The sequence below is a fragment of the Erinaceus europaeus genome, chromosome 10 (genome assembly GCF_950295315.1).
Source record: "Erinaceus europaeus chromosome 10, mEriEur2.1, whole genome shotgun sequence".
Taxonomy (NCBI): Eukaryota; Metazoa; Chordata; class Mammalia; order Eulipotyphla; family Erinaceidae; genus Erinaceus; species Erinaceus europaeus.
Window position 1 is genome coordinate 16290903 of NC_080171.1, and position 21038 is coordinate 16311940.

At 50.9% G+C, this 21038-nt stretch overlaps 1 protein-coding gene across 1 annotated transcript in view; it reads left to right on the forward strand.

Annotated features, from left to right (window-relative positions):
* Positions 1 to 18235, forward strand: part of PAX5 (paired box 5) — a 223791-nt gene extending 205556 nt beyond the window's left edge. The window contains exons 9-10 of the mRNA XM_060199172.1: positions 6670 to 6756; positions 11516 to 18235. Of these exons, the coding sequence (XP_060055155.1) occupies positions 6670 to 6756; positions 11516 to 11592 (164 nt within the window). The 3' untranslated portion in view covers positions 11593 to 18235. The remainder of the gene's footprint in view (positions 1 to 6669; positions 6757 to 11515) is intronic.
* Positions 18236 to 21038: the final 2803 nt, after the last annotated feature.

A 21038-nucleotide genomic window follows, 5' to 3' on the forward strand; every position in this document is an offset into this window, starting at 1 on the left:
CCCTTTGTCCTAAATTTCTCAGGCCTCCGCTTTCTTTTTTGAATCTGTGGGGAGAACGTAGATTTCTTTCTGTCTGTTCTGCTATGTGACTCAGGAGGTGCCCTCCATGTCCAGGGGCCCCTTTGGGGGTGACAGTGTCAATCTTGGTGCTCAGAGCTCACGGTGAAGTGACCCAATCCAAGCTCTAGTTAACTAGGGTCAAAGGCTCTGTTCAGGAACTTTCTTTCTTTGGTGATGATTTTGGTTTAATCTTGATAAAGCTTTGGGCTAGGGAAGTGAACACATTTGTCCAAGTGCAGCAATGATACTTTTAAGATTTGTGGGTTTGGGAAGTCGGGTGGTAGCACAGCAGGTTAAGGGCACGTGGCGCAAAGCGCAAGGACCGGGGTAAGGTTCCCAGTTCCAGCCCCTGGCTCCCCACCTGTAGGGAGCTTCACAGGCAGTGAAGTAGGTCTGCAGGTGTCTATCTTTCTCTCCCTCTCATCTTCCCCTCCTCTCTCCATTTCTGTCTGTCCTATCCAACAACAACGGCATCAATAATAACAACAATAATAACTACAACAGTAAAACAACAGGGGCAACAAAAGGGAATAAATAAGTAAATATTAATGGGTATGGTTGTGTGTAAACTCACACCAAAAGAAAAACCTTCTCCACAAGGGAGAGATAGAAACAGGCTGGGGATATGGATCGACCTGTCAACACCAATGTCAACACCAATGTCCAGCATTTACAGAAGCCAGAACTCTCACCTTCTGCACCCCAAAAAGAATTTGGTCCATACTCCCAGAGGGGGAGAAATGTTAGGGGAAGATGACTGGAGGACTCTGAAACCCAACTCCACCAGGACCCAGAGAGAGAAAAGAGGATAAAAGGAAAGACATTCAGAAGTAGTAATAGATGAAGGTGTGAATTCAAACGGAAGAGAAGGCAGGACCACAGGGGAAAAATGGGAAATATATATACAGATAGTTATAGAAATAATAGTCAATCCATATCCGTGACCTTGGGAGAATCACTGCAGTTTCCAGTGGAGGGAATAGGGACACAGAACTCTGGTGGTGGGAACCTTGATTCTTTTGTAATTTTATAAATCACTAATAAAAATAAAATTAAATTAAAATATAAAAAACTTCTAAACAGATAATAAGTTAGGGTTAAAGATATGCATGCTATAGAACTTGAGGGGACAATGCTTCCTTTTTATAAATAATAAAAAAATTTAAAAAAAGAACTTGAGGGGGAAAATGGACTAATGTTGGCCATTTACTTTAAAACAAGTAAAAAAAAGAGAATAAATGGCTAGAGGGATGAATATATATGTGATAACCAAGTGGAGTATAATAAGAGATCAAGGGCAGGGGAGTAGCACAGTAGTTATTCAAAAAGACTCTCATGCTTGAGGCTCTGAGGTCCCAGGTTCTGTCCTCCACACCATCATGAACCAGAACTGAGCAGTGCGCTGGGAAGAAGAGGTGGCGGGGGTGCGGGGGGAGGAGGAGAGGTCAGTGGTGGTGAGGGGGTGGTGTCACTGAGCACAGTGCCGTGGTTAGAGCACTGGACTTGCAAGCAAAAGGCCTTGAGCTTCATTCCCATTGTGGCACATGCCCGAGTGATGTTCTGGTTCTTTCTGTCACTGATGAACTGACATTTGTTGAGCCAGTGAAATAGCTCACTTGGATAGTGCCCTGCTTCGCCCTGGGTGTGACCCAGGTTTGAGCATAGCCTGCCTCACCCCCACCCTGCACTGAAGGGCGCGTCGAGGTGGCGTTCTTTTTCACTCTCTCTGCATTTGTCTTTCTCTCTCTATTTTAAAAAATGAAGAATCAATCTTTAAAACGGAGAGATTAAGGGACCAGGTGCTGGCACATCTGGTTAAACACACACACACTACAGTGAGCAAGGATCTGGGTTCAAGCCCCTGGTTCCCACCTGCAGGGGGAAAGCTTCATGAGGGGTGAAACAGGGCTGCAGGTGTCTGTCTCTCTCCTTTTTTTCCCAGCTTTTTTTTTTTTTTTAAGATTTATTTATTAATGAGAAACATAGGAGGAGAGAGAAAGAGCCAGACATCACTCTGGTCTAACATGTGCCGCCGGGGATTGAACTTAGGACCTCATGCTTGAGAGTCCGATGCTTTATCCACTGCGCCACCTCCCGGACCACTCTGTCTCCCTCCTTACCTCTCCATTCCTTTCGAGTTCTGGCTGTCTCTATCCAAAAATAAATAAATTAAATAGAAAGGAGAGATCAGTGATAGAATTAGTGGGTGCACAAGTGTTCACTGCAAAATAGATTTGCATGTGTTTAAAAACCTGCAATTGCACCTGAGGTGGGGGAAGGGAGCTACTCTTCCCCTGCTGACCCAGCCCAGTGAGTGCTGACAACTGGCAGGAGGGCTATTTCTGTCCTGCTCCGCCCCTCCTGTCTGTGTGCTGTGGGGAGAAGAGGTGGAAAGAACTTAGCTCTGATAACCATAGCAGTTGTCAGAGTCCATGGAAGATAAATGTGTGTTGTGGACAGAGGTTTGCACTGACTTTATTCCCATCAATTCTGGGGCCCACCATGTTGTTTGGGCCCAGGTGTGAATGAGGGGACTGATGGCCAGTCCTTGGGGTAGAAAGTGGGGAGCCAAGTCCCTTGAGCCTGAGCCTGAGTATTCTTGGCTCTAACATTGGTGGGGGAGGGCAGAGAGAGGGGGGTCAATACGAGAGGAGAGCCAAGCCCTCAGAGACGCTTCCTGACTTCTGCTGTCCTCTGCTCTTTTGCTCTGGGAGTCCAGGTGGGCATGTTTCCCAAGCAGCCTTGCCCTCCTACCACCTGGTCCCCCAGGGACTCCATGCACCTGGCCTCTGCCAAATGCCTTCCTTGATTTGATCCTTGGCTTCCCCGTCTGTAAAATCAGAGTGTGCTGGGTACGACGGCGTCTCAGCAACTCTCCTGTGCAGATTCTCTGTAGCTCAGTACTCACATCTCCCCAGAACAAGGGCTGGAGGGAGAGCTGGGCTGGGGAGGGCTGTACTGTCAGTGAAGAGAAGGCACTGGCTTGGCAATGCTCTGACCAGTCCCACCCGAGAACTTTCCTTGTATCTGAGCCATCCAGCCAACTGCCCTCTTCATAGCAGAATCTTACTCATGAGGTCAGAGAGATAGCTCACCAGGTAGGGCACCTGCCTTGTTATGCGTGTGGCCTATATTTGGGTACCAGCACCATGTGAGGAGTGCTACAGTGACACTGGGGAAACTCCTATACCAGGGCCTCCCCCCACCGCTCTCTGAATGAATGAGATAGTCAGCAGAAGGGGGAAAATTGCACAAGGTCCTGCCATCCCATGGTCCCTCCACCCTGGAAAACACAGCTAATGCTTCCTCCAGACCTTTTCTAGGTAGGACGAGAGTCACTTTTTCTTTTTCTTTTTCTTTTTTTATTTTTAGTTGTGGAACTATGAATTATGCATGTGTAATGTCACTGCTTTGGGGCTGTTTTTTTCATTCAGATCGAGGGATGGCTAGATAGGTAGACAGACAGACCAACCACAACACTTGAGAGTTTCCTAGTTTCATGGCCTCTCCCACTAGGGCTCAAACCTGCACCCAGTATGGCAAGACATTGACCCTCCCTGGGGAGCTCTTGTGTGAGGTCTGAGGAAGAGAAAGTGAGTGCCCTTGGGCATGATGACAGTGAACTAAAGCAGGAAAATGAAGCCCAAAGAAGCCCAGTATCAGCGAATTCTCCCCTCAGCTGGGATGAGACTATGGGCCCAGAGAAATGGAACCACGCTTAGTAGGTAGGAAAGATTTTTAGACATTTGGCTTGATCCACCCTTATTTGTAAAATTAACTAGTTAATTTGGGCAGAGACAGAGAGAAATCAAGAGGGGGAGGGAAGACACACACACACACACACACACACACACCTGTAGCACTGCTTCACCACCCATGAAGCAGTGCACTGCAACCTGTGCCCTCAACCAGGAGCACACTGCCCAGTACCTGACCTTCCATTTTATAAATGGGACAAGACAGAGGCCCAGAGTGGAAGGCGGTGAGGGTGAGGCACGGGCTAGGAGTTGGCTACCTGGCCTGGGCATCACCTCCTGGCCACCTGGGCGAATCTCCTCACATACGTGCCTGAGGCTCTGTTCCCTCATATACAGAACTAGCAGTGCTCCTCCTTCTTGAGCTTTGAGCGATTTGGGGGAGGGCTAAATGAGGTTGTGCAGATGGGTGGCTTACCAGTACACTTTGCATGAGTGAGATCCCAGCTTGGATCCCTGGCCCTGAATATGATAAAGTGATATTCTGAGAGCACTTTCTCTCCCCACTCTTCCTCCTCTTCCTCCTCTTCCTCCCCTTCTCCCCTCCCCCCCCCCCCCCCCGCACACATACACTGTAAGAAATAAAAATGAAAAGCAAAGGAAATTCAGGAGGCCTTTGTGACCAGTATCAGGGTATTGGCATTATGGTCAACATTTGCTGGGCCTCCATTATGTGCATCATTCATTCAGTCTTTACAGTGATGGCGTGAGGTGGGACCTATTCATTGCCTCTGCTTCACTGGGTGGGGGCGGGCAAGGCACAGAGAGGTTGAGTTACCTAGCCTGGAAGAGGCAGACCCAGGATTTGAACCCGTGCACTCTTGGGCCTGGAAGCAATGCCTTGAAGGTGGGCCTGGCCTGGCCAGCAGGGCTCTGTGCTGCCAGTCAGAGACACAGAGACAGCCTGATGCCCTGGGCCCCTGCGTGGCCCTGCCAGGAAGTGCCTCTGATGGGTGACTCAGTGGGAGCAGGGAGCCCCGTGGGGAGGGCAGCTGTCCCCTTCTCCAGGCGCTGTGTCTCCTGCCCCCACCCAGCCCCGAGAAGGAGACGCTATGGCGCTGATGGATCTGCCGAGGCCCGGCTGTGCGGCCCACACTGTCACCATGCTCTGCCTCTGTATGCAGGAACCTGACACCCTGACCACTGAGGCATAAAAAACAGAGAATTGGAAGACTCAGCCTGTCAGGCTGGGAATGGCCCCCAGAGAGGGCTGGGAAGAGCGTGTGTGTGTGTGTGTGTGTGTGTGTGTGTGTGTGTTTTCCTGTGCTCTGATGTCTGATGGAGGTTGCCCATGGTGGCTGTGAGAATAAGCTGGCTGGACCCAGGAGGTGGGAGCTACTGCCCCCTCGGGCCTGCTTTGTTGTTCCAGCCACCTCTGACCCAGCCCTGTGGGCCTTGGGCCCCCCCGTCTGTGGCAAATGACCAGATGCTCCTGGTCCTGACCTGAGTTGGGCCTTCTGGGGCTCTGCCATCAGGTCCTTTGGCATCCCTGAGAAGAATGAGCAGTGGCCAGCTCAGTTGCCAGTGGCCTCCGGGGGGGGGGGTGCGATTCCCTTCACCTCTGCCTGGGAGGGCCCCACCCTGGGAGCCCTTGTGTTAACAGACACTCAGCTGTCAACTGCTGACACAAGCTGTGCCAGATACCTGGGTCCCTGAGATGAGTCAGACCCAAACCCTGTCCTCTGGGGGCCCCCAGCCCTGGGAGCCATCCCAACAGCGGCAGAGTCAAGGCAGTAAGCTTTGAGAGGGGAGATTCTGAACTCTCCCACCGCCCCAGACCAGGTGGCAGGGAAAAGGCTGTCGGGGTCTGAAAGGAGGACCCAAGAAGTGCTGGGCTCAGGGATGAGCCATCTTGGGTCCACTGTGGCCTCCACTGGGTGCAGCTGAGGCTCCTGACTAAGCACAACCAAGCAGCCAGCACCTGCCCCTTCCAGGGTGCTCAGGAGGCCAAACCTTCCTGGGCTTCCCCCAGCCCTTTGATGTGTCCCTCTCTCCCTCCCCCCCCCCTTTCCTTTCTTTCTTTCCTCCCTCCCTCCGTCCCTCCCTCCCTCCTTCCCTTCCTTCCTTCCTTCTAATTGTCACCAGGGTTTTTAATGGGCGTAGTGCCTGCATGATGAATCTACAGTTCCTGGCAGCCGTTTCCTTTCTTCTTCCTCCCTCCCTCCCTCCCTTTCTTTCTTCCGTTTTTTCTTTCTTCATTCCTTTCTCTTTTTGATAGAGACAGAGAAACTGAGGGAAGGGAGGAGATAAAGAGGGAGAAAGAGAGACACTTGCAGATCTGCTCCACTGCTCATGAAACATCCCCCCCACACACAGGTAGGGACCAGGGCTTGAACCTACATCCTTGCACATAGTAACGTGTGTGTTCTATCAGGTGTGCCACCACCCAGCTCCCTCCTCCCCTCCCTGCCACCCCTAGATTCAGAGCACAGAGGGCCAGGTCAGCACAGAGGTCACCTATAGCTTCTTAGTTCAGAATCAGTCAGGAAACAAGTGGAAAGTGGAACTGAGTCCACACAGGGTGGGGCCTGGAGTAATCTCAGTCAGGACTGAAGACTGAGCAGGCTGGGCCTTGAACCTGGGTGGGCGTCAGTCTCCTCATCTGTGAAATGGGCCAGGGAAGACCTGGCATATACGTGGTCACTTCATGGTGCCCATGTGACAGGCAGGTGCTCACTCCCACTCAGAGGGAAAAGGCTTGGGGGGACTGCCATGCATTGGGCAAAGTTGACTGACCTGCCTTTGTGGGTTATGAGAAGAGCCTGCAACTTACACAAGAGGCAGATACCGTTGGCATTTTCTGAACCCAACTTGATGTTTGCTTCCTGTTCCTCTCCCCACCCACCACATGCAGGAAGTGAGTTTTCTGGAAGCCCCTACAGCCACCCTCAGTATCCTTCGTACAATGACTCCTGGAGGTTCCCGAACCCAGGGCTACTTGGTAAGTGCTGGTGGGGGGGTAGGTGTGGGGGTTGGTAGGAATGGTGGTCTCTGGGGTCCCTGGGCTGTCAGCTGCCCCTTTGGCCCCCTCACTGGGCCAAGGAAACCCCACATCCTGAATTCTGCCCACTGAGATGTGGTGGCTGATGTCTGTGGGATTCTTGATGGGGGTCTTAGTACAGTGAATACCACTCCAAACCAGCTCAAGTCCTAATGCGTCCCCTAGATGTCCTAGTGACTAAGAGAAAATGGCACAGAAGGGGAACAAAGGGGAAAAAAAAAACACAGGGAAAAGGGGGAAAGTGCCCCTGGAGAGTCATTTTCTATTTTTCAAGAATCAATCACTAAAGCAAACTTCAGGTGAGGAATATCTAAGTTAGAGACTCAGATTGACTGGCGGTGACTTGATAAGGTCTTTGAGGCTCTGTGGTTGATTAGTGATGTCTGTGTGGGCGTCACCAGAACCAGACCCACTAGAAGCTGGTAATGCAATGGCTGGGGCATGCTCAGCTGGAGCTCTCCCGGGGCCCAGCCTCTACAGAGCTCCCTGACTGGCAGATTGTCCGTGGCTGGAATCAACCTGATCTGTGGACACCATTGTGCAGTTTGAGCCAACCCCAAAGACCAGGCAGGGCTCATTCATCCCTCAAAACCAATAAGAATCAATAAAAACCAGTAAGAATCTTTCACTTTGTGAAATAAATTTACATGAAACCAGCTGGAGCAAAAGGTTCTGAAGCCTGAAGGGACTTGGTGGGGGGGGGGGGCAGGACTCGTTGATGTCACTCATCACCTGGGGGTGGCACCAATCAATCAGCCTTCAAGAGGCAACCTGATGCCTCCCTCCCCAGCAGTGAGCCAAGGTCTGTGGTGGAAAGATCTCCAAAACCATCCACATTAGCCTCTACAGTTTACCAAAGTCTGCCTGTATGAGGACCTGTTAATATCCTGGATCCTGAATTATTTGATGACTGAAAAGCAAAAATCTCTTTAGAAAAGCATGAACTAGTTTTTTGTTTGTTTGTTTTCAAACTCAAGTTGTTGGATCTACAAAAGTCATGAAGTCATAGCCTTGGGCCCTTGCCATACCTGCTCAGGTGACCAGGGAAGATAGGCTCCAAGGGCCACATGCCTCACTGGCTGCTACAGTCCCTGGCACTTGGGCCCAGGGCTATTCAAAGCATCTTGGTGTGTGAGGCAACTACTGGAGATTTAATAAGACACAATGCCAATTAGTGTTCCAGCCCATGTGCAGGGGAAGTTCTAAGTTTTCTAAAATAGGTTTTTACTACCCACAGCCTCCTCAGGAGTTAAATTTTGTGGGCTGCTCTTTCAGATTCACTTCTTTTGGTTTTGGTAAAAAAAAAAAAAGAGAGAGTGAGAGAGAAAGAAAAAGAAAGAAAGAGAGAGAGAGAAAGAAAGGAAGGAAGGAAGGAAGGAAGAAAGAAAGAAAGAAAGAAAGAAAGAAAGAAAGAAAGAAAGAAAGAGGGAGTCAGGTGGTAGCGCAGCAGGTTAAGCGCACGTGGTGCAAAGCACAAGGACCGGCATAAGGATCCCGGTTCCAGCCCCGGCTCCCCACCTGCAGGGGAGTCGCTTCATAGGCCGTGAAGCAGGCCTGCAGGTGTCTATCTTTCTCTCCCCCTCTCTGCCTCTCCATTTCTCTCTGTCCTATCCAACAACAATGACATCAGTAACAATAATAATAACTACAACAACAGTAAAACAAGGGCAACAAAAGGGGAAATAAATAAATATTTTAAAATTTTAAAAAAGAAAAAAACATTTCTAAGTATTGAATCGTTCTCCACTTAGCTGTTTTTTTTCTTGAGCAAAAGTCCTGATTTGATCCAGCTGTCATTCTTAGCAGGCAAAGGCTGATCACGATCTTGCTGAACCAGCATCTCCAGCAGGAGGCGCTGGTCTGGTGACCTGAGCCTGGGTATCCCTCCCTGGGAGCCCACCAGAGACTGAACCCTGGGCCAGCAAGACCCACAGGGGACATGACACAAAGGAGACCTGGCTAGTCTGTGGGTGGAGGGACAGGCAGTGGGGGAGGTTCCTAATGATGGGTGGTGTGACTTCAAGGAGGATGTTTTGGCCTTGAACCCTGACTATGACTATGCATTGGCCAAGGGGACTAGTGGGGGTTCATGTTTGCCACTAAGTTCTGAACTTTGACACTGAGCTACAGCTGCCCAAATGGACGGCTTGCACTCTCTCCTTTCTCTCTCTCTCCATCTCTCTCTCTCCTTCTCTCCATCTCTCCCTCCCTCCCTCTCTATCTCTCCCTTTCACTCTCTCCATCTCTCCCTCCCTCCCTCTCTCTCTCTCTCCCTCTCACTCTCTCTCTCCATCTCTCCCTCCCTCCCTCTCTCTCTCTCTCTCTCTCCCTCTCACTCTCTCTCTCTATCTCTCCCTCCCTCCCTCCCTCCCTCTCTCTCCATCTCACTCTCTCTCAGTTGCTGTTGTTACCAGGGCTTCACTGTCAGGGGCCTTCAGTATAAAACAAGGGTGGTCACCACTGGCAGCTTCACCAAGCAAGAGCTGAACATCTTGTCTTGAGGCTCCTGGTCCTGAAGAAAGAGTGGCCCCACTTTCTTGACATACATGAGAGGCTCAAGCTAACTCCCATAAAGATAATTTATGGGAGTTGGGCGGTAGCACAACGGGTTAAGCGCACACGGCGCAAAGCGCAAGGACCGGCTTAAGGGTCCCGGTTTGAGCCCCTGGCTCCCCACATGCAGGGGAGTCACTTCACAGGCGGTGAAGCAGGTCTGCAGGTGTCTATCTTTCTCTCTCCCCCTCTGTCTTCCCCTCCTCTCTCCATTTCTCTCTTTCCTATCCAACAATGACAACATCAGTAAAAACAATAATAACTACAAAAATAAAACAAGGGCAACAAAAAGGAATCAACAAATAAATATTTAAAAATATTTTTAAATTTATTTTTAATAGACACAGAGAGAAATTGGGAGGAAAGGGGGGAGATAGAGAGGGAGCGAGTAAAAGAGACACCTGTAGCCCTGCTTCACCACTCATGAAGCTTTTCCCCTGCAGGTGAAGACCAGGGACTTGAACCCAAGTCCTTGTGCATTATAGCAGGTGTGCCACCACCTAGCCCTCAAGCTACCACAGTCTTACAAAAAGGCTCCAGGCCACACCCCCAGCTCCTCCCCTCCCCCTTTCTCCAGTGTCTTCAGCCCTTTAACTGAAAGCATCCCACTGGGCTAGAGACTGATCCTGTCTGCTGTCTGGGGAGGGTGTCAGGGGTGTGGACACCCGGCATGAGGTTCCTGCCAGATGAGAGGGAGGCGTTAGGTATAGAGACAAGTGAGCCCTCTCCTCGCCTCACTTTCTGCCCACATGGAAAGTGGACCTGCCTGAAGTCTGCTTTCTAGAAATACTGTGGCCAAGGAACCTAAGAAAGCTGCATGCTGGAGCCTCAGGGGAACCTCTGGGAAGCTGTCTGACAGCTGTCCAGACACGGCCCCACCTGATGGCTATGGCCCAGCACCCCGGCAGGCAGGACCCGGGATGGAGGGGTGGTGGCAGCAGGCTTGGTGGGAAGAAAGGCAGGTACGGTCAGTTAGGATTAGAAGGGGAACGCCCGGCCTCTATAAAAGGATTAGAGAGCAAGGGGGATCCCGAATGACTGTGTCAGAAACAAATTGATGAGAATGTGAATTAGAGAGGAAAAATGACAGAAGGAAGGAGTTTATTCTAGATAGAGAAGTAATGGGCACCAGGAAGACAGAGCGCTTTGTGAGGTGATGTTTTCATCTCTCGTGGTGAACGCAGGCCTGGTTGATGTGCTGTGGAGCCCTTACACTGACACTGCTGGACAGCCCAGCGAGAGATTAGGCTCTGAGAGAGGAGTGAGTCGGAGCTGGGGGTTTGCAGGGCCACATCAGAGACCCACTGAGGAGCATGTGCTTTATGTCTTGAGGCCCCTTTGCTGGGGCATGTCCTGTGGTTTTCCTGCACCAGTGCCATGCCTGCAAGGATGAGGATGAGGACACACACACCGTAACCCCCCCCCCCCCCCCCCCCCCGCGCAGCCTGTCTGTAGGCAGGACACTGTACTGGCCCAAGAATGTGCTGTGGGTGACTGTCTCGACCTGGTGGAAGAGAGAAGAGACTGACAGGCGTCTCTGAGCTGGGACTTCAGTTGGGGGAAGTGACAGAGGAGGGACTGGGGAACTCCATCTTCTGGAGTATGTCTGGTCTTGATGTCTATGCCTTCCATCCCTTCCTGGGCAGAGGGCTGCACTTAGAGGGGCTCCTGATGCTCAGTGTGTCTCCAGTGTGTGTGTGGGGAGGGTGGGGGTGGTACCAGTTCCCACCTCACAGAACCGCTGTAGGAACTAAAGCAGTCAGTGGCTATTGAGGGATTAGGAAAGTGCTCATTTCCAAATCACGTTCACATTCAGTGCCCAGTTATGGTATCCGGGAGAGCTGCCAAGATTGGCTTGAGATTTGGGGACCATTCAGGCCAAATAAGAGTCACCTCATCAAGCTTAAGGCACTCTAGGTCAGCTGGCTGGGCCCCAACCATTGCCCACTGAGAGGAATGCCCCTCCCACCCCCAGCACCATGTATACAGGCCATGAGCAGGGCCCTGAGGTGAAGAGGGAGGAGGGAAGAAGTGGCCTGAACGGGGCGAAGGGAGGAAGTGGCCCTGAAGAGGGTGACCCTTGGGAAGCAAGGGGGCTCAAGTGTGGGGCTGTGGGCACCCCAACCTCCTCTCTCCTCTCCTGCAGGCTCTCCATATTATTACAGCGCGGCCGCCCGAGGAGCCGCCCCGCCCGCAGCTGCCACTGCCTATGACCGCCACTGACCCTGGGGGCCCAGCACTTATGACACATATCACTGAGGACGATGGCCTCCCAGCCCCCCTGAGGACAGTCAGAGGGGCCCAATGAGACTGTCCCCCAGGAGCCCCCTGACTTGCCTGAAATTCCCTCCCTGCCTTTTTCCTGCCAGGAATTCTGAGGTTCTGTGCTAGGGCGGCTGGGCTTCTTGACACGTGACCATTTCTGAGTCAGTTGGTGAGTTTCCCTCAACAGCTGCCAGATCTTCACAAACACAGCAGACACACCTGCAGCCCCAGCCCAGCCTCCGGTTCCCCAGCCATCTGGCTGTCCACCCATCTTGCCTCCCAGGCCTGGGAAAGAGAGCTTGCTTCTGTGCTTCAACAGCACTCATGTAAATACCCTCCTGCTTGATTTTTTATTTTGAAATTTTTTTAATGGTTCCTACCGAGGGTCCAGCAGAGCAGACTGCCCGCCTGTTCTGCATCCTGCCTTCCCGGTGCATCACAGGACTTCTTAGAGCTGTAGGCAGAGCACCCCCTCTGCCCCAGGGGCCTCTGCAGGTGGGCCTGGAGCTGTTCTTGAGACAGGACACATCCCCCAGGGCCCCAGTCTCCTGCTGGCTGCAGCTTCACTGATGTCTCCACCAAGAAGTTCCACGGGGCTGCCTGTGCTCCAGGGCCCAGGCCTGGCCCCTCCTCAAGGGAAACACACTTTGGGGAGATACTCAGCTTTCCAGCCACCACTTCCCCAGGCCCAGTGAAGAGTGGGCAGCTCTCTTTTCCATGTCAGAGGACTCACAAGGAACTTTCTGAGAGTTCTCAGCTACTGCTCTAAAGGGAGACACCTTCCAAGGTGTTGGCTGCAATGTGGACTTCAGATGTTAGGGCTGAAAGGGACCCAAGAGCTCATGGGCCAAGGCGGACATGAGACTGCACCCTGGGCCCTGGAATGGCTGGACTGAACTGGGGCGTGTTTTCTGAGGAGGCCAGGCTCTGGTCATTTTGGACACACCCACTGCAAACACTTTCCCACCTTCCAGCACCCCGATGAGGGAACTCTGGGCTAGCCTGTCACTGTCATGTGGACAAGGATCAACAGGAAGGATGTTTCCTGCACTGAGGACCAGGGGACTCCAGCAGCCAGCCACAACTCCGGGAGCTTCCCCTCCCGCCTCGTGGTGCTCAGCTCATGCCTGGGAACGGAGGTTCTGGGGTGGAGGTAGGAGCAGATGTCTCCACTGCTGGGGGCCTAACTGCCTGTTGATGCAAGGGGCTGAGATGGCCAGGGCTATGGCCATGGACAGGAAGCTTGGAGAACTCATTGTGGGCTGGAGTGGTTGGAAAAAGCACCAGAGGGGATCTGGAGGCTAGAGTTGGGGGTGGGGTGGGGGAGCAGAAGAAGGTCTCCTTGGAGAGAGGCAAGAGAAGCCGGTGTGTGAACTGGAAGTGGTTTTGAGTGGGGTGGAGTGGGGGAAGGGAAGTCCCCATCTCCCTGCGCCTGGGGCTTCAGTCGGCTCCTTGCAGGGTCTCTTACCAACTCGGAACGGCCACCTCCTGTGACTCTCCCCCATGTCTGCATGTCTGCTGATGAACAGAGAGCTGGGTAGCAGGAAACCTTCACTCAAGAATCTCTGGCCTCAGAGGTCTTGTCCTGTTTATGCCTCTGCCTTGCGGTGGGACCCCAGACAACCCCCCTCATGTGCTTGGCCCAGGATCACCAGACAGTCCTCCTTCCTGTTCTCTCTCCTAGGGAGTTGGGGTTCTGATGGGATTGTGTGGCTAGGCCCTCTGCTTCTGCACCGACCCTCAGGCATGGGTAACTACGCCCTGCTAGTAGCAGAGCCAAGTACACTCAGAGCAGTGGGAAGAGACTTGAAAAAGATCCCATCCAGCTCTCCTGGGGGGAAACAAAGGTTCAACTTGGGGCACCCAGGGTGGCACAGGAAGGCAGAGCATACCCTCTCTGACCACCCAGTGCTCTTCCTCCAACACCCCTACAAGTTGGCAGGACAGGAGAGAGAGGACACTGAGATCCAGCTCAGTGGAGTCGCCAGTCTGTGACTGTCGGAAGTGAGGCTGGGATTGGGTGACCCGCAGGGGACAGTGCTGGTGAGAGCAGTGGGAGATAGTGCTGCCTCCACCTCCCTTCCTAGGCTGATTAGAACCACTGAAGAGGCTGAGTCACTCCGGCAAGAGGCAAGAGGAGGGGTGAATCTGCTGACAGCAAGCACACCCGTGCATCCAGAGCCTGCTAAGCTAAGCAGAGAGCTGGGGCCAGGACCCACCTCCAGGAGTCAGGAAGAGCCCACTCCACCCTCCACCTGCCAGGCAAGGTGGGAGAAGAAATATAACCTGGTCCCTTAATCCTGTCCACTGCCACTCCCTTGCAGGAAGTAGAGAGGTTGGGAATTTGTGACACAGGCCCCTTGACCTCTTGTATCCACAGTTTTGAGCCCTGGTTACTCCTTGCTGTCTCAGACTGGGAGGAGGTCAGTCTTCCCTGAGCCTACTGCCTGCCTGGCCCCCAGCCTGCCCTCTCCCGCTCCTCTGACCCAGGACAAGCTCATCTCACGCCTTTCCTTTCTCACCCGACTCTCTGCTGGTCCTCAGATCACATTGAGATTTCACAGACAGCACTTGATTCCTGGGCTGCCAGGCACAAACATAAGGGCACACAGATGCACACACATGTCCTCACACACATGCCTGCCCTCCACAGCTCTGAGCCCAGGCGCAGCCCAGGAGAGCTGTCTGGAAGCTTGGAGAGGAAGGTTCCAAAGGATACAAGTTGCTCAGTCAAGGCCAGAGAACGCTGAGTGGAAAACACAAGGCCAGAGCTTTCACCAGCACAGCGGCAGGAGGCCTGGGGCATTTCTTTATGGGCCATTTGTGTTCCAACCCTGACTTTTTTTTTTTTGCAAAAGAAACTATAAGTTTTATGAAAAAATGTTAATGCCGTGAGTCTAACACCAACCTAAGAGAAATGTGCTGGCATACCACGCCCAATATCACTTTCCAGAGATGCCTCAGTTAGGGTGAACCCTCCATCACTGCCATTTGTATGGTGTTTGTCAGCCCTTCTCCATCCCAGAGAAAAACTGAGACTTAGAAGTCATGTGACAAGATAGAGTTGAAATGAATTTTGAGATTTCTGGGCCCCATTCTCCATTGAACCCACACTCTTGTCTTGGAAGGAAGGCTGCATGGCTTAAAGATACTTCTCAATCTCCCACAGCCCCCCATGCCCTGGGGCTGATGAATTTACTGATCATTGAAATCTGCAGAGCCTTGACCTAGATTCACACCAAGTCTGTTAAGGTTTCTGCCCAATTCCTCCCTGCTGCTCTCTGAGGCTCAGCGCTTATCCAAGGTCACACCACCATCCCTGGTGGTCTGGGTGTAGATGCTGCTCTGAATCCCAGGGTCTAAGGGTCCAGTGTCATAAGGTATCCCCTTACTTCTCTTTTCTTTGTCCACCTTCCCATGGAACAAACTCCAGGCTTTGTTGTAATGATATGCAGGAGTGCTCCCAGACCAGGTCCATGTGGGTATCCACAGGCCTGAGAATCACAGATCACAGGGGCCCTGAACTGACTGCTTCCTGGCCGGGCAGCTAAAGTGACCTTGTCATTGGGCATCAGGGAGGGTGGTGCCTGAAGTGCCCAGAAGACTGGCCCTGACCAATACACTGCAGGTGCCAAGACATTTAAAATGCTGTCAATCAAAAGAAACATCTCTCTTCCTTGTGCCTAGTACTTCTTTGCTTCTTCACCTGCTTGTAGATAGGGAGACACGGCATGCAGAGAGATGAGTCTCAGGTTGTCCGGTCGGTTAATGTCAGAAGCAGGCCCCCTCCCACCCCCACCCTGGGCTCTGATCACGGGTACAGTAGGGCACTGGAAGGGGTGACATTGGAGGGAACTGTAGCTGGGCCTGCCATTTGTCTAGGGAAGAGCCAGCCTGGTATGACCACAGGATGTCGAGGGGTGAAATCCCTTGATGATGAGTCACACTCCAGAGTGACTTCCAGCCCCTGGCTCTCACCATTGAATTCTAGATGACAGTTCAGCTAGAATCCAGCTCCAAGCCATGGGGAACAAATCTTAACACTAACCAGCACTCCTGACAAAGACCTGGATGCAAGGTGTGTCTGAGACACTGCTCCCCACCCACCTCCCATCACCCCCAGATGATGGAGAAAACTCCAAGCCCAGAAAGAAGTTGGTGGATCACAGGCCACTCTGCTAGGAGGCCAGCCCTGAGGCCTTGGCCTTGGCCTTGTCACCCCTGCAGGAGCCTGCCTCTACTGGCTTCCAGGCACACACACTGGTCCTGCTGGCGAATTTATTCCTTAAGTTCTCTGGGCTTCAGAAAGGTCCAAGGCCAGTGCATTTCTTAAAGGCAGCAGGATACATTATTAGAAAGTTGGACAGTCAGGCCGTGACTCCTAGCACACAGACTGCCCCACCTCCAGGCAGCCTTTTCAGCCCCTGCCCCCACCCCCATGTCCCTGTACCTCAGAATTCCCTCTTGCATATTCATGGTGGAGCCACAGTGCTGATCCACACTTCCCCACTGACAGCTCACGGCTGCACCTCTAGAGTAGTGGCCGGGTCCCCAGGGGCCTCTGTGATGCCAAGAAGGGGAGCCCCTCACCGCCTGCTTCCCTGTAGAGGGCTTTGAATCTCTGACAAGGCTGTTGGTTGGAACTTATAGCACCAGCTTCCTTTCATTCACTCACTGTGACCACTCAGCCCTCAGGGGCTTCCCCCACCCCCACGTTTCCCTCTCCAGACTCATATCCCTGTCACCCTCGAGTTGCAGTTCCAGTGTTTCTGCATCTTAGGCCCGTGAGCAGCATGAGGAGAAAGTGCAGCTATTTATCCGCTGGAGTCTGGAGTCTGGAGGCCTAGTTCTCTGGGGGAGAGAGGGCAGGAAGAAAGAGACAGAGGCCCTTTGGTTTGGGGCAGCCCGGACACAGAGTGGGGCAGGAGACCTGTGGAACATAAGGGAAGGGTGACTTTATGGTGACATGCCTGCCCCGCGCCCCTGGGCCTTGAGGGACAACTAGAGGAAGCCCTGCTGCAGCCACCCCAACTTGGGGGTCCGCTCAGTCCTGCAGCCATACCCCCACACCACCCTCCTTCCCCCAGGTGCCACACTTGGGGCCACATTCCTCCTCCAAAAACATCACTAAGAACAAGTGATTTGGGGGTTGATGGAGTTTTGATTTCCAAATGGCATCTTCCTTGGAGTGGAACAGAAAGGAAAGAATTTAATGGCTCCCTTATTTTCAAGCATGAATACATTTTAATGAAACTATCTTATTGTATTGAGGAAATGGAGAGTTGAACATTCCAACCGATCAATAGCCAATTAATTGCTATCAAGCTAAAAAATAAGTTCAGTCCCGAGTCCATTTTTAATGCCCTACAATGCTCAGAGCCCATGAAGCTGGCCTTTCCCTACATGTGTACACACGAGTGTACACACACACACACACACACACACACACACGAGTGTACACACACACACATACACCCTCCACCTCAGACTTTCTTCTTGCCTGCTCTCCTTGCCTCTGGTCAGAGAAGGTGAGCAGACCGGGCAGTAGCCTGTGTTAGGGTCCAGAAATAGGCAGGCCCAGCCCTAGGCTCCGATCCCAGTCCCCAGCACAGTGTGGGTCTAGGGCAGAATGGACCCAACTTCTTGGCCTTCTGGACCTCCAAGTTCAATCAGAGGGTAGAAATCTGACTGGGTTTTGCCCTGATTCTTGCTAGAAGATGCTGTCCTATTTTTTGGTTTGTTTTTTTTTCCCCATCCCCCTAGTGGCCTTTGGACATTGTTTGTAACCATAGAAATGCAGATGACATTGCAAATGGAACTCTTTGCCAGGAAGACACATGGAGTTTCCTTTCCTTTCTTTGAGACAGTGGACTTTGTCTTAGGGACTGAGCTTCCAGCATCAAAGAAATACATATCTACTGTGCCCGCCAAAGTTTGTGATGCCTGCATAGACGCTTACTTGTAAAATAAATAAATAAATAATAAATAAAAATGATAAAAAAGCAACAACAACAACAAAATAAACCACAATTGAATTGCCTTTGAAAGTGGGAGATGGTCTGTCTCCAACAGATTGGGGGGGCGGGGAAATGCTTCTTAAGATGTGTATGTTTTGTATTCTTTTTTTCTAGTAGAAATAACTGACTTGAAATCTTGGTGGCTTTTTTTTTTCTCTTAGTGGTGTGTGTTGCTTTTGTGTGTAATAATATTTGAATGTAATTACAGCAGTGCCAATTTGCCAAAGATGTTGGACCTATTTTTCTTTTGTGGGGAGGAGGGCAGGGGCTGGGGGTGGGGCTTGGGAAAAAACAGGGATGGGAGTTTGTTTGAAATTTTTTTCTTTTTTACTTTTTTTTTCTTGTCAAACCTGGAATTTGTGCTTTTATTCTAAGTTAAATGGTTGACTGCAACACCTTTATTTTAGATTAGTTGGAAAAACTTGCAATAAGATTGGCGTAGTTTCAATATCTGTGTGTCTTTTCATGAGTGACTGTTAACTTGTGAAGAATTGATTTTATGTAACCTTTATGTGAGATAATTATTTGTAAATATTTGCCATAATTTTATTGGTTCCTAAAATAAAAGTAATTTTTTAAGTTCAGGACAAGAATCTGACTGAATTTGTTTTTGCAACTTTATAGGCGGTCTTCAGTAACCTGCACACAGCCACATGGAGTCATGTGGAATTTTACTGACTCTCCTGTGAAATGGACATTAAAACAAATTTGTGAATTTTGTTCTTCACTATAAATTGACCTCTTCTATCTCACTTCCTTTTTTAAAAAAATTCTTTATTGGGGAATTAATTCTTTACAGTTGACAGTAAAATACAAGTTTGGGGCAGGGATAGATAGCCTAATGGCTATTCAAACTGACTTTTGTGCCTGAGACTCAAAAGTCCCACATTCAGTTCCCCACACCACCATAAGCCAGAGCTGAGCAGTGCTCTGGTAAAATAAATAAATAAACAAATAAATAAAATATGCAATAGTTTGTACATGCTAACATTTCTCAGTTTTCCACATACAATACAACCCCCACTAGGTCCTCCTCTGCCATCATGTTCCAGAACCTGAACCCTCCCCCACACCACAGAGTCTTTTAATTTGGTGCAGTGCATCAAGTGAGTGAGGCCTCCTTTGATGAGAAAGACTGAAGAGATTCCCGAAGAGGAAAGAGAGAACTGATTTTGATGGCAAACATAATGCAGTATATACATGAGACCGATGCAATGTTATAAATCAATAATACTGTAATAAAAAGATTCTAATTGAAAAGCAAACAAAGAAACAAAAGATATTTAAGAACTTCCTACTTCCAGAGGGAAAGCTTCACCTGAAGCAGGGCTACAGGTGTCTCTCTTTCCCTCTCCCTATCTCCCCTCCCCTCTTGATTTCTCTCTGTCTCTATAAGAAAATACATACATAAATAAAGTAACAGTAAAAAAAAAAAGACTTGAACTTTCAGGACAAAAATATATATTTTCTTTTTTTTGCAGAACCAGAGCCTCACACATGTGTGATTTCACCACTCCCGGGCCAACTTCTTTTCATTCAGAGACAGCAGAGAGAGAGAGACAGAGACAGAGACACACACAGAAAGCAAGCTCTGTACTGGTGTGTTGGTTTGCTTCTAAAACCCCTTCTGTTTCATTGGTTTAATGCCCCCTGATTAACACTGTATTCTATTTACATAACCACTGTTAACTAAGCACTACCCTGCCTGCAGGGCCTTGGTTTAATCCCCACTGGTTCATGTCTTTTTGCTCCGCCCCCTCTCCTAGTCACCCTGATTTGCACCAATCACTTTTCGCTCCACCCTCTCTACGTCACATCCTGTTTCCACCCTACTTGGCGAGTATATATATAAGGACAGGATTGTGATTAGAGTTTAGTTTAGATAGCTTGGCTTAGATTGTGCTGCGTTCCGCATGAATTAAGACTGATCTGCGTACCACTCAGCCATGAGTCCCTGGTCGTCTGTCTCCCGCCTGCGAAGCTAGCCAGCCCGGCAGATTGGCGCCCTGAACAGGGACTGGCACTGGTGCCATGACACACCCATCAGGATAAAAATATCTTCAAGATGCTATTACACAATTTAAAATCCTTTTTGAAAATAAAATCAAGCATACCTTTGATCACTGTGTGTGTTCACAATTTTTATGAACAGTAAACACTTAGATCTGTGATTAGAGCAAGTCTGTGCAAACAGAATGGTGCCCATTCATGAGGCTCCAACAGGGTCAGTCATGCTCACCTCATGACTGAACCTCTACTCTGCCCTCAGCACTTGGGACACAGCCATGAATGGGCCTGATGAAGACCCTGCTGACAAGACGTGTAGCATCTAGTGAAGTGTCCTGTGACTTACGTTTACGCTCCCGGGATGTGTGCTCTGTGCTAGGGTGAGCTTGCACACGTGCTCTTAACCCTCATCCAGGTCCCATTGCATTACCAAGCCACCTGATATATCCAGTGTCTGAGGGCCAGTGGCATAGCTCACCTGCATAGTGGGCTTTGCCATGTATGTGACCCAAGTTCAAGTCTGGCCCACACCACATTGTAGAAAGCTTCGTTGCTGTGGTCTCCATCACTCTCTCTACCTCTCAGTCACTATAAAGGAATAAATAATTAATTAAAAATAAAGTATCTGAGTATTTGCTGCTTGCCTGCTTCTGACCTCCAGTGAAATCACAGGAGACCTTATCTTAGGATTCCCAAGCCACAGGCTGCAGCTGGAGCTCAGAGTCCAGCAATGCTCAGCAGGAGGGGGCCAGGCTTGCACCTGTAGGTCAGGCTGAAGGCTCTGACTGCATGGCGGCGGCTCTCCGTGAGGACCCGAGCCCTGCCCCTGCTGAGGGACGTCAGTCTGCAAGGGCAGGCAGGGACCGCTGCGCCCCCGGGCACAGTGTGTGCGACACAGTAATTGCCAGAGATGGAGTATGCAAGTGACCGCGTGGGGGCCGTGGGCTGTGACTCATTCATATTTAATAAAGTCAGCGACACGGCCTCCATTCATTTTGGCAATGGATGTGATGAAGGTGGCTCCTGAGGGAGCGAGCTAGAGGCCCACTGGTCTGGCTCCTTTCTCACCAAAGCTCATGACTCAGCCGCAAACTTTAGACAGAAGCGTTTTCTAACTGTAAATTGGACCCCAGATCTATAGGAGCTGGGGAGGCTGGGCAGGTGCTGCCCCCCTCATGATGCAACCTTGTTCCTGACTGTTTGTGGAGAGAGACCTGATGTCTCCATGTGGACCTAGAGTCCATGTCAGCCAGGGCAGGGCAGCCCCCACACTCCCAACAGCAGAATGGAGGCCGTGGACCAGGCCTCTGGTAAGGAGGGTGGAGATTGCACCCTGGATGCACTGGGGCATCTCTGACTCAACGGGGAGGGTGCCTGAGG